General features: G+C 44.4%; 1 protein-coding gene across 4 annotated transcripts in view; it reads right to left on the bottom strand.

Annotated features, from left to right (window-relative positions):
* Positions 1 to 6509, bottom strand: part of znf827 (zinc finger protein 827) — a 108637-nt gene extending 102128 nt beyond the window's left edge. For 2 of the 4 annotated variants that reach the window (XM_012955598.3, XM_031895507.1), the window contains exon 1: positions 5795 to 6509. In XM_012955598.3, coding sequence (XP_012811052.1) covers positions 5795 to 5837 — 43 coding nt within the window. In that variant the 5' untranslated portion in view covers positions 5838 to 6509. The remainder of the gene's footprint in view (positions 1 to 5794) is intronic. The other 2 variants (XM_002938935.5, XM_012955597.3) reach the window with 1 other exon arrangement.
* Positions 6510 to 13868: the final 7359 nt, after the last annotated feature.

Genomic DNA, 13868 nt, shown 5'->3' with positions numbered 1-13868 from the left:
CAAGATAGCAGCTCCCAGTAGATATCAGAACAGCACTCAATAGTAAGTAAAGGTCCCCATACACTATAAGATCTGCTCGCTTGGCGATGTCGCCAAGCGAGCGGATCTTCACCCGATATCCCCACCTACGGGTGGGCGATATCGGGTAGCAAGTAGCTTAAAAAAAAAATAATCCGATCGTTTGGCCCTGGGGCCATTTGCGGCCATGGGGCAGTCGCTTCGGGGACCGCATCAACGAGGCGATGCGGTCCCAGATCCGACTGGATTTTCTAACCTGGTCGATCGAGATCTGGCCAATTTCAGGCCAGATATCGGTCGGCCAGGGCGCTCGGTTCTGCCCATACACGGGCAGATTAGCTGCCGAATCAGTCCAGGGGACCGATATCGGCAGCTATAATCGGCCCGTGTATGGGGACTTTTAGTCTGGCTTGCAACTCTTCCAGTTACATAGGAGTAAGAGAAACAATGGTTATCTGAAAGCAATTCTAATGTGTAGCGCTGGCTCTTTCTGAAAGCTCAGACACAGGCACAATGCACTGATACATTTATTGGTTCAAGAATAACATTTTAAATGGTAGAGTGAATTATTTGCTATGTAAACAGTGTAATTTAGAAATAAAAGGTACATAAAAAAAATCATGACAGTATCCCTTCAAATTTGTCCTTCACCTAAAAACTTTCAAATTCATAAAATTGTAATTCTAAGCAACTTTCCAAATTACAGTATAAATAGGTTTAAAAATTGTAACAAAAAAGTTTTTTGAACCCCCTAAATCCTTTGAGACTTTCTCATCCAGTGACAACCACTAGGGCCCCATCCTTAACGGGACTCTGCTGAGAAGCAATTAAATGCAGTCAGTGGAAAAGCAGGGTAACATGACTGTTCCCTACAAAGTAATCTCTGCTAGGTAGGGGCAGCAGATGTGCGATCACTTCACAGTGTTATCCCCAGGCAGTTTTGCCAGCATTTTTTCTTAGCCACATGGCTCCACAATGGCCCACACTAAGGGCCGTGGCAGAAGGGGAGATTAGTCCCTGCGTGGCAAATCTCCCTTGTTGCAGGCGACTAATCTCGCTGAAATACCATCCCACCGGCTAGAATTTAAATCGCTGGTGGGTTGGCATATGCGGCGCTGAAATAGCCAAAGTTTCCCCTCAAGACAACTTCGCCGATTTCGGCAAATCGGCGTGCCACGTATGCCATCCCACCGGCGATTTACATTCTAGCTGGTGGAATGGCATTTTGGGGAGATTAGTTGCCCGCAACAAGGGAGATTTGTCGCGGGCGACTAATTTCCCCATCTGTCACGGCCCTTAACTGGCTATAAACAGAGCAACAAGGTCAAAAATCAGGCAAGCCGAATGTGCTTACCTGACAATCAAGGGAGGCAGCTTTGATCAGGGCTGTCTTTGGTGGAGTCTGCAACAAAGTACCCCGTATGAGGCCCTGGTTTTAAGCCACAAACTGACAGCTCTTCAGCTGTTGTTAAACTACAATTATCATCCCCTAAAAATCTTCAGCTGCTATTGAATGCTGGGGGTTGTAGTCCAACAATAGCTAGAGGCCAAATGTTGAAGACATAAAAAGCGTTATTGAGAAATCTGACCTTACTATACTATAAACCACAGCACTTGTGGAGTTTCCCACTACATATTATAGTGTTCCTACTGGGGTCCAAAAAGAGAAGAGCTCTGGATGGGTGTTCCTATTTACACCTCCTTAAGGCAGCTCTGGTTCTGTCTGACTGATCAGAGACAGTACCACTGGACTGAAAGTTTGCCAGTGTCATCCGTTGGTGAGGACCTATATGGAGTTATGTAATAAATGGCACTAAGTTTGCCCAGGAGCAATAACCCATAGCACCCAATCTGCAGGTAGCATTTACTGGTGCCCTGTTTAAAAATAAATATCTTATTGGTTGCTATGAGTTAATGCTCCTGGGCAAACTTTTATTACATATGGGGGATAGTCTGTCTTTCTGGTTGGTTCTTAAGGGAAACTCAGTTTGGCACATACGGTAACACTTGACAGTGTGAACTATCCAGTAATGGTCAGTATATTAATGGCCATGCAACACAGCCAGAAAGTAAAGCAGATCTACTGTTCTGATCCTCTAAGGCAGGGGTGGGCAAACCAAGGCCCGTTGGCCTTTTTAATCCGGCCCGCCGACTCCGGGTCCCTTTAAATAATTTCTGGGCCCTGATTGGTTGCGCTTCGTGCGTGCTGTATACGCAGGGGGGCAACCATAAAAAAGGATGCAGCGGGGAGCCGGGAAACAGACGCAGCCGAACGATGGAGGGAGCCGCAGGTCGGGGAGATGGAGGATGCTGGGGGGGGGGGGAGCTGGTGGGAGGACGTTGTCCCGGCCTGGTCGCCTGTGAGTCCCCGAGCCAAAAACTTTGCCCACCCCTGCTCTAAGGGTTATGTATCAAGGGGTGCTAGTGTAAACTCAGCGCAATGCCAATAGACTAAATGACATTTTTACAGGCTGACACTTAGATTGCTGTAGCAACACTCGATAAATAACTCAGTAAGCCCCTTCTGAACTTAACCAGATTCTTGGGAAATTCCAAAGCCTGACATAACAATTGTGTCAAACAGCAACTGTTAAACAAAATCTGAACAGATAGTTGTACAAAAGGAAACGAAAGGCTCAGCTGCCAGTGGGGACAGGAGAGCCATGCGTGGCACTGAATAAGAAGTTGTACTTCTTCACGTGTCTCGTAGGACAAGCAGCAATACTCAGGAAGCACAGTACAGGGCCGCAGTGACTGAGCTAAAATGGAGAATGACTCAGAGCTGGAGGGGAGTAGCTGAGGTCAGGGTCAAGGTCACATGCCTCTGCCACTTAAAAATACATCTACTGTTCAGCAGAGGTCGCCTTCTCCAGATCCGCTCCATCCTGACATATTTCTGTCTTCAAAGCAAAAACAAAAATAGTCAAGCATTTCCACTGTAATTAACCTTGTCAGTGCCTGGTGCAGCACTGGGGCAAGTTAGGGGCTCTCAGTGCATTCGTTTTAATAGAAAATAAGAAACAGGCTCATAATCTGACTAAAATAGTAAATAATGTCACTTGCATTTTCATGTTTTAAATCCTCTTCTTAGATTCCTCATTGTTAAGTCACAGGGATTCAAAGCTCAGCATGGGCCTAAAGTTTCCCCAGATAACCTCAATGCCTATTTACCAGGGCAGTTGTGGGAGGTGCTGGGAGTTATAGTCCCAAAACAGCACAAGAGCGGCAGTTTGGATTGACATGGTACATACAGTGCACACAAGCTGGCAGCAGCTATGCAAAAGGCAGAAAGGGAGAACAAATGAAAAAACTCATCCAGGATTCTGTACAGCATCCCTCGGCTGCTGTATAAAAGGAAATCACTGCACTTTAATGAAGCCACTTGAGGAAAGCTTCATGTATGATCCTCTAGTGGTCAGAAAGCTAAAAGCTCCAAGGGGCAAATACAAAGCCAGTGCAATGTACTGACCCTCACACACAGGCAAGAACATGATAGCTGAGATGTGAACTAAAATATACATATCAACCTACACAAATCTACTGTCTCCTTCATTCAGCCTGGGAGCCTGAGGCACAGCAATGGCAGCACCTGCAACCATTACCATCCCTCACCCCTTGTCTTTCTTCTGTGCCAACTACATGCATACATATATTTATGTTATGGATATTGATCGTAATCCGTCTGCAGAGAGCAAATGGCTGCAAATGGGAAGAATCAGTCTGACCCCTCCCTCCCTTCCCCCAACCTTGTGAACTTCAGGTGACCGAGCGTGGCTTACATTCACAGGCAGGGAAAGCACACGCACGGGCAACCTCAGATGAACTGGGGGGGGGGGATTTTACCACATTCACATATACTGCAATACAGCACAATTTAACCTGTTACATCCCTTCATATGGTCATATATGATTCCAATTGATATGATATGTGGCCCATACAGACAGATGGTATATCAAACCATAAGACAAAGAAAACACAACACTGAATGGCAAGTGCCACTGCTCCTGGACACCCCTTACATCCCCATAAGTACTAGTTGAATGCAATATGCAATACGTGACCCTGCGGCTGCTGAACTACAAAACTATCACACTGTTATTTTGCTGTAATTGGATGATGGAATAGTGTTTCAACAACAGAGGGACAAAAGGTTGGGCATCTGAAGACCAATGTGACAACCTAGTGCCACCTGTATTACCTCCTGTATTGTAGTATAAGTAGGTGCCCATGTAAAGCATGGCATGTTACTGTAAATAAGACTGTGAAAGGGGCTTATATACATATAATGCATATGGAATGTCCCCAAACAGCCATTATTGCTAACAACATGGGCTGCCCCAGACTCTGCACTAAGAAGCAATACGTCCATCTAGCTTGTAAGACTACACCGGCATCACTGCTGCTCTTTCCTATCCTACAGGCACCCCTCTAGGTGCCAGGGCGACATGCTGGCTGTATGCCATGGTTAACACTGGAGATGTTCAACTGGTGTTCAATAACATCCCCAGCATCCCCAGTAGGAAGCTTTCATTTAATAACAGCTGGAATACTGCATGTTGGATGTCCCCTTTAATGGAAAGTGTCACAGACCAATGCTGTTCTTGTTTGAGAGGAAATAATTACAATAGGGCTTGTGGCCACCCAGCTATTGGTCTGCTGCTCACAACCGACCCCAATAGCCTCTGTCATTGCTAATAGTTGTTGCTCTAAAAATGCTGAAGCCCCACTGGCAGGATATTGCTAACCTAGAGCCACCCATTTGGCAAGTGCCCTGACCCACAGCTAGCCCAACCGGCCGGCGCACACCCTGACCTACAGCTTGCCCAGCAGATGCATGCCCTTTCAGTGACCCTTTAAGCTTCACAAAGTACAGTGACATTAAATGTGCCCACTCCATGATTCCGTAGGCACACAATGGCCACGATTTACCTCTACTGCGGAGCACATATGAGAATTTTTGCCAATGTTAAATGCTACCCTGCAGCATGCATGTTTTATAATTATAGGTGAAGCATGGCCACCTAAGGAAGTGGAAGGAGAAAAGTAAGGGAAAGTTAACGGTGGAGCAGAGAGAGTTCTGTCAGTGAGGGAAGAGGCATGTAAATGTTAGTGCTGCATGGAGACTGGCAGGCATGGAAAGTATGGCACTGACACTGACTCATGTGACCCTGGCCGCAGCCTGCACCCCCTCTCGCCTTGTTGCTTCTCCCCAGGAAGCAGTTTTTGGAGGAGATTCCTATACACAGACACCCCCTTTTTTCGTTTCCCTCTTCTCTCCTCCGCTCAGCCCACTCTCCTCCTCATCCTCCCTCCCCCTTTTTTCTTTTTTTTCTACATCTGCTGCTGCCTCTCCTCCCGGGGCCGACACAGGCTCAGCAGCCGCAACCTTTACCCGGGGACAGAGCCCTATTGATTCCGGGCGCAGCAGCTGCAGGAGCCCAGCACTGACCCAAGAATGAGCGGGGGGGGGGGGTGTAGGATCGGGGGCAAGGTGGGGGCGAGCAGGCACGAAGGTGGGTGGAGGGGATCTCTGTACAGCAATCCCTACACTCGATTTTGAATAAATGATTATAAAAAAAAAAAAACTAGAAGCACTGGGGCTGATCATCACCAACATGGCTGCCTGGCCGAGACCTAAAAAGGAGCACTAACCCAGGCTGCGCCGTGCCTTTGTCAGTTTCACCTCTGTAACCCTAAACTCATGCAGCAAACACGCCGAGCCCCGGCACCCAAGGGAAACGAGCCCACCCAGCCGACCCCCGGGCTGGCACTTACGTGAAGGCAGGCGTTTGGGCTGCTCCTGTTTCCTCCTGGGCATTTTCTCCCCTTTTGGACTGAGATCTAGAAGAAGATCGGGGCTTCTTTCTCTTCTCTCCCAAGTCGATCACATTCTCCTCTCCGCTGATGGAGTCAGTGGCCAAGGAAAAGGGGGAGATAGCCCCGGGGTCTGTGCAGAGCAGCTCTGGCTGGAGTCAGGGAGCTTGGTCGGTGCACCTGGCTTGTCCTCCCTTTCACCTCCCTCCCCCAGTCGCAATAAATATTCTTCAATGGGGAATGGATGTGATCTATACGTGTGTTGTGCATGGAAAGGGCTACATCGGGAGGATGAGCGGTGCCGCTCGCTGCCGTGTCTATGGCTGCTCCCTGTGTGTCTCCGAGCCCCTAACACTAATGCAAGGATCAAAGGGCAGCAGTGGCGGCGGTAGAGCACACACGCACACACATACACATATGGAGGGGCAGCCTCCCAGTCTCAGACATAGAGCAGACAAGCTCACAGCCAAGGCTGGGTCACAGTGCAGAGCTGCCCTAGGCTCTCCCTCCTCCCCTTGCACTTTGCACACCCTGCTCCCCTTCAGCTCCTGCAGGGAGGAGGTAGAGAGATGTGCAGGGACTGCAGTCAAGGCTCTTTTCAGGTTCTGCCACTCACATAGCTCAGAGCTTGCACACAATAAAAACTTTGCTGCTTTACTTATTGCCATTTCATCACTCTTTTTGTTAGGATAATCAGTCAACTGCTCCCAGAATTATTTCTCTGCTTTGCTGGACCTGTAATTAAGCTTGTCCAGCCTATGACCTCTAATTACAGCACCCACCCAGTTTATAGATTGCTGGGAATCCAAGTTCCACAACAGGTGAGGGTCACCATTTGGACATGTCACCAAGTTTGTATTCCTTTCAAAAAGCACCATAATCCAACAGCAGAGAACATATAAATATACTACCATTTCCCCCAAATTTCACAAAAGTGTTACACTATTTTATTGGAATGGAATATAATAACATATCACAATACTCTGTTTAGTGAAATGCTTAATGCAACACTTTTTGGAGGAACTAAACACTTTTTGATCCAGGACCTCTTTTTCATATCCCCTTTGGAGATAGGTTCTGATCGCCTGAATTCAAAGTTAGGCAGGATTTATTTGGACAAAAGGTTTAACTTGGTGGTATCCTTTTTTCAACCTTGTATACTATTTAAATTTAAGATTACATATTGCTAGTTGTTTGGTTCTAAGGGCTCTTACACATTGCATTCTTCCTGTATGTTGGCTTCTTTTGCATTCTAGTGCATAGGACTGCATGAGTTAACAGAGCCCATTACAATATATTGTTGCTGTAACTACCATACCACAGTGAACCACAGAACATAGATGAATACAACAAACTGCTTCCTAACACTCCCAGAGTGAGGGATGCTGGTGGCATTGGTGGAAACCTAGGGCAAAACAATATATATATATGTAACATTAGGGATAGCATACCTTATGATTTCCAGTAGTGTTGGAGGCCCACAGAGGCCCTGACTAATATGTTTGCGAAACAGGTCATCTTTTTACAGTTAAGGGATGCTAAAATGATTCTGCTGTGAGACCCATCAACGTCAAGTCTTGTCAGTAGGATAGTCCAATCTATGGGCCATCAGCTGTTGCTGGACTACACTTCCAAAATCCCCCAAGGCATTCAGCTCCCGAATAGGGAGGGAAGTTGTACTAAAACAACAACTGCATGTTTGGCTGTACAGAATTCCTGTCACCATGTTGCCCTGCTGTAGCTACTATCGCAGAAGGAATACTTTTCAAGAGTCTATTATCCCCACTGCTACATATACCACCTCACTTTGCCATACCTGCTATTCTACAGCCATCTTTCCCTACTATACCTGCTATTCCTCACTCCTTTACCCTTAATTGTACTATAGGCACCATTTTATCCCACTTTACCAGCATACCCACATGCCAGTCCCTTACCAGAGGCTATTATCCCTCTGCTACTATAGGCACCATCTCTCCCTACTATACCTGCTATCCCACAGCCCCAGTCCCTTCCCAGAGGCTATTATCCCACTGCTACTATAGGCACCATCTCTCCCTACTATACCTGCTATCCCACAGCCACAGTCCCTTCCCAGAGGTTATTATCCCACTGCTACTATAGGCACCATCTCTCCCTACCATACCCAGGCCCGGATTTGTGGAGAGGCCACAAAGGCCCGGGCCTAGGGCGGCAGAAACCTGGGGGCGGCATGCCGCCCCGCCGCAAAAAAATCATCTAAAAATTTGTGTTCCCATACGGAGCAATAGGGACTTCTCCCCACTGCTCCGTATGCAAGTTTGGCCTATGGCGCATGCGCGCTTGCAAACCCCGCCCCCCTCAAGCTATTCGCGCATGCACACTCGCAACCCCCGTTCAAGCATGCGCGCACCCCCCTGTTCACGCATGCGCACTTGGGGGGGGCGTGCGACCAGGGGCGGCAAATTTGTAAATCCGGCCCTGACCATACCTGCTATCCCACAGCCACAGTCCCTTCCCAAAGGCTATTATCCCACTCCTACTATAGGCACCATCTCTCTTTACTATACCTGCTATCCCACAGCCACAGTCCCAGTCCCTTCCCAGAGGCTATTATCCCACTCCTACTATAGGCACCATCTCTCTTTACTATACCTGCTATCCCACAGCCACAGTCCCTTCCCAGAGGCTATTGTCCCACTTCTACTATAGGCACCATCTCTCCCTACTATACCTGCTATTCCTCTCTCTTTCAAGTGGCTATTATCCTTAATGGTAATATAGGCACAATCCCATTGCTACAGGAAGCACCGTTTGCTGCTATTCTGCAGTCCCATCCCAGAGACTATTATACCCATCCCCATTAGTGCTATAAGCATTTTCACACCCTAGTATACTTACAATATATCCTGGTCCTTCTTGGCTTTCTTGTGCATATTTTCCACAGTGTCATGAAGGCATTTTTATGCCAAGCTTTGTGCTACTTATAGTGATATAACAATTGAATCAATAAATTGTAAATTAACACACTGTCATTCTTTTCTGAGATTTTCATACTTAAGAAAAATATTGAAAAATTTGTTGGAATACTAAGGGGCAGATTTATCAAAATGCGAGTTTAGAGCTTAATACATAAAAACGTACTCACGTTCTATTCATTCCTATGGGATTTTTAGAAGACTATTTATTGAATAGTGAGTTCAAACCTTCACCCGTTGATAAAAACACCTCTAAAAATCCCATAGGAATGAATAGAACAAGGGTGAGTTTTTATGTATTAAGCTCTAAACTCACATTTTGATAAATCTGCCCCTTAGTATTCCAACAAATATTTCAATATTTTTCTTAAGTATGAAAATCTCAGAAAAGAATGACAGTGTGTTAATTTACAATTTATTGATTCAATTGTTATATCACTATAAGTAGCACAAAGCTTGGCATAAAAATGCCCCTATAGGTAACCTTTCCATTGACATCTGCATCTGAGCAGGTTTTAGGTGTCAATATTGTTATTTTTTATGAATTTGATTTGATAAATTGCAGCAAAAAATCTTGATTGCAGAAACAATTTTGCTTGAATTGGCCTGGGCTGTATATCTGAGCAGGGCTGTATATCTGAGCAGAAATGGAGCTGACAAGCTGGTAATGGCAAAGGAAAAACACAGGTGTGAATACACAAAAATAATGCATGTTCTGCTATCTTGCCTTTTTCATTTATATAGGTGGTTCACAAAAGTGGATGTTGATTCACAAAACCTTTAATTTGTTTTGTGAATATGGTGTACACTTTTATGAATTTAGAGTATGAAACGGGCGGGCTGAGCCGACCGGGCACCCTAGGCAACCCGGTCAGCCACCTCGCCCCTACACCTGCATCGCGCACCCCCCCTCCTGTGTATTTTGGCGCACATGCGCAGATAGAAGACGCGCGGGCAGCGATGTGCGATAAGAAGCGGCATGAAACAGATCGCAGACTAGGGGTTGTGCCCTAGGCAGCTGCCTCTTCTGCCTACCCCTAGTTCCGGCCCTGGTATGAAATTTCACTAGACTGATCTGGAGAATAACGTAGTAACGTATCAGGTATAGTTTTTATTTTTGTATATTATATGATAAGTGTATATTGCACAGCACTGTGGAATATGTTGGCATTTTACAAATATGTGTTAATAATGATACGGAAGTTAATATCATCAATGTGCTTCTATTTTTATTCAACCACACAAAACGCCAACTGCAATATTTTATTCTCTAGTTTAATTCTTTATTTGGCCACAGTTGTGCCAAATGCATCGACCCCTTAAGGTCAATTACGCTGCATTGTGGGTAAAAAACATGTTGATTGCATCTAGTATTGCACTTTGCACACTGCGCTTACAGTAAAAAAATACCACTTATATTTTCTCAGTTCTGTTTGTAACTTGTGAACCATATTGGTTTTAAAGTAATTAACACAGCTGAAAAATGACCATTTGCAAAGAGTTATGAAGAACTTATTGTGACATGGTCATTATGGTCATTTGTGTAGAAAGTGGTATTAAAAACTGCAGTGGAAATCAAGAACTAATTAATATGTTATAAAGCTCTGACAGAGCAAAACACAATTCATTAAAAAGAAAAAATCAGCAGTTTTTGCAGTTTCTACTATTATTTTATTATATAATTTCATAGTCACCAATCACACCATAATAGCTTTGAATTATAAATATTAGCTATCTGCACTAATAAAAATGTGAGCAGCACTCAACCAAGAGTTCTTGCCACTGATATGATATTTTGCTGGTTGCAGTTATTATTTTTAAACCACTTTGCATGTGTGCTACATAATCATTTGTAAATCTATTTAACATTTAACATTTAAGGCAAAAGATTTAATATGTAATAATATAATATATTTTTAATAATTATATTCAAATAATGTAGCATAACAATACAGTGAACCTGTCACTTTAAAGTATAAATGCCACATTCTGATGTCAAAACATGGGATATTAACAGTGATAATTTATACTTTGGCACATAGGGATATGGGCAAATTGTATATTATACAGTATATGTAATAATTTACCGCATGTTGTAAAATATATTAAAAATCATTAAAGAGTTCCATAACCATAGAAAGGCATTAGGATGCAGGCCGAGTCCAAGCACTTTGACTCCGGATAACCCTACATTTCCTTCCTCCAAGTAGGGTGGTACTTGAATGTCCGGGGCCCACCAGGGCTGGGACTTCGAGGGCCCCCATTGCAAACTCCTTCTTCCTCCTATCATCTGCCCCCTCCCCATTGCGTGCTCTGTGTCGCGTACCTTTTTTTACCTTTGTGACTCTGATTGGGGTAGAGAGGACAATCCAGGCAGGACAGCAGGCCTGGGTAAGTGGGGCCCATGAAAGCTGGGGCCCACCGGGTTTTTTCCCGGTGTCCTGCCAGCCCAGTCTGACCTTGCTTTCACCTATGTACATTATCAAATCTAAATGCTTTCAAGAAAATATATCTATATGCACAGAGTAGATTTAATAAAAGTCTTTCTCTCATTTTCTGAATATACTTTAATTCAAAAGAACAACCCAGATTATGATGGCAAATGCCAGACGGGATTCTATAAAATGGCATAGACAGACACTTTTTATTGGTCCTGTAGGGGGCTGTTTGGACCAGTCTAACTGACTTGCTTGTGCTATTCTTGCTGCGTACAATGTCAGACATGCTGGGTAAAAAAAATTTACGGAACATAAAGTTTACAAAATGAGAATTCAGAACTTACGTTACACTAGCATTATTTGACATAACTAGGTTGCAAATACACAACAGAATATACATCCTTCCACTTTATTAGGCATCTAGTGACAGGTGAGTGCAGAAAGAGAAGGCCAGTCCTGCAAACTAAATTACTTTTTTTTTCTGGAAATATTTAATTTTGTAGAACTTTGTAGGAAAATGTGCCTTCAAGTCATGTTACTGAATGCCTCTATGCTGTTACCCTATGTTACAGTCTCTTTGCACAGCACAGAAAAGCCCCCAGGTATGCTCAGAAAGTGTTGTAAACCCCATATTTAAGGAAATATGTGGTGGAGCCCCAATAGCGTATAAAGTTGTATAACCAAATCCTTGAACAGAAGAAATAGCAGGAGGGCATCATGATCTTTAGAGTATGCATGGGTTAAGGCCCCCATACACGGGCCGAATATAGCTGCCGATATCGGTCCCTTGGACCGATTCGGCAGCTAATCGGCCCGTGTATGGGCAGAACAGAGCGGCCTGGCCGACCGAGATCTGGCCTGAAATTGGCCAGATCTCGATCGGCCGGGTAAGAAAATCCAGTCGGATCGGGGGCCGCATCGGCTCGTTGATGCGGTCCCCGAACCGACTGCCCCATAACCTCAAATGTAATCCGATCGTTTGGCCCCAGGGCCAAACGATCGGATTATTTTTTTTTTAAGTCCCTTGCTACCCGATATCGCCCACCCGTAGGTGGGGATATCGGGTGAAGATCCGCTCGCTTGGCGGCATCGCCAAGCGAGCGGATCTTATAGTGTATGGGCACCTTTAGAGAGCAAAGACAAAAAAAATAAACTATGGTAAAAGAAAAATAAATTAATGAACACTCTAAATGGAGATCTAAAACCTTGTTTTATTTGTTTTCAAAAGTTCCCATTTTGGATTATGCATATAATGTTTTATAATATGCCTAATATTTCCTCATTCTGTTGTTCAGGGGTCAAGTTGCCCCAACACATTGACTGTAACACTAAATGACTGCAAATAGGAACTTGCAAATAAATTCTACATTCTTATTTAAGGAAATGGATGTTGGATTGTTTTCCAGCTAGTGGACTACAGGGAAATCAGTAGATGTTTGGAGTCCCTACCAAAAGATTTCATTTTAAGTAGGTGGTCAAGGGAGCAATCATCACATTATTATTATTATTATTATTTATACAGCGCCATCAAGTCACACAGCGCTTTACAGAATAAAGGGGTACAAAAGACACATGGAACTTTGTATTTTTTTTTTTTTAAAGCAAACTTATTCTGTTAAAACACAAGCATATAAGTAAGTTGTTCATGTCAGCCTGGCTGTCATACAGTAGATTGCCCCTTTATAAGCCCCACCCCTTTTTTAAGCCATTAATGCCCCATGTGATGTATCAGCCTGTGACAGATAACTGAAAACAATTGAGTAATGATCTAGTAATGAAAGAGTAAGTGGTGTAAATAGAGGTTAAAGGGTAAATAACTAGAAATAATTTCAGAGTGTGCTACCTTCTTCTATAGCTTTTGTAACCCTATCTTGGTGTAAAAGTGCCTTTCTAGCTAGTAATGTTAGAACATGGGTCACACTAGACTCTCCTACCCAGATGGGCACTCCCTAAGTGAGGAGAAAGGAAGATGATGTTGTGTAACTACACCTCTCTGCTGTTGTGTAGAAATAAAAATAGGGTGCGAGAGGTTCATGCAAACTAAATAAAAGGGTTTTTATTGGACCACAGGACTAATAATCATCAATGAGGTAGTATCGTATGTGATCAAATACCATCATAGGCAGAGCAAGGTTCTGTGAAACCACTGTGGAGAAGCTTGGTAGGTAACTGTTGTCCTGGACACGCATGGGAGTTCAGGATCAACTGTAGGAACAGTTCTTTAAGGTGTCCAGCCAGTGGTCTGCATTGCCTCCAGTGTGAACGATTCAGTTTGCAATATGCTAAACCTAAATCTCTTCTGCACTGTGGACCCATTAAGCCAGTAATGCCAAAGGGGGAGCTACCTCTAGCAATGAATCCCTAGGTGGAGCACAAGACTGCACTTTCTAGCTATACCTTTCTATTTTATGTTCCTAGAAGTACTCTGACAAAGCTATTCCTGAAATCTGACTAAACCTCATTTATGGGGTCCCTGTTGCCCAGCTGTTTCTAGGAGGGTCATCTCTCTATAGCAGAACGCTTTACTGGGCGTTGCGGATACCCTGTTTCCCAGACACATCCACCTGGGCAAGACGATGGAAGGCCAAAGAGGAAGAACCACCCATTTCCAATCTCTATATTAAAGCATGACAGGAAGTG

This window comes from Xenopus tropicalis, chromosome 1, assembly GCF_000004195.4.
Source record: "Xenopus tropicalis strain Nigerian chromosome 1, UCB_Xtro_10.0, whole genome shotgun sequence".
Taxonomy (NCBI): Eukaryota; Metazoa; Chordata; class Amphibia; order Anura; family Pipidae; genus Xenopus; species Xenopus tropicalis.
This window is presented reverse-complemented; position numbering and strand designations above follow the sequence as displayed.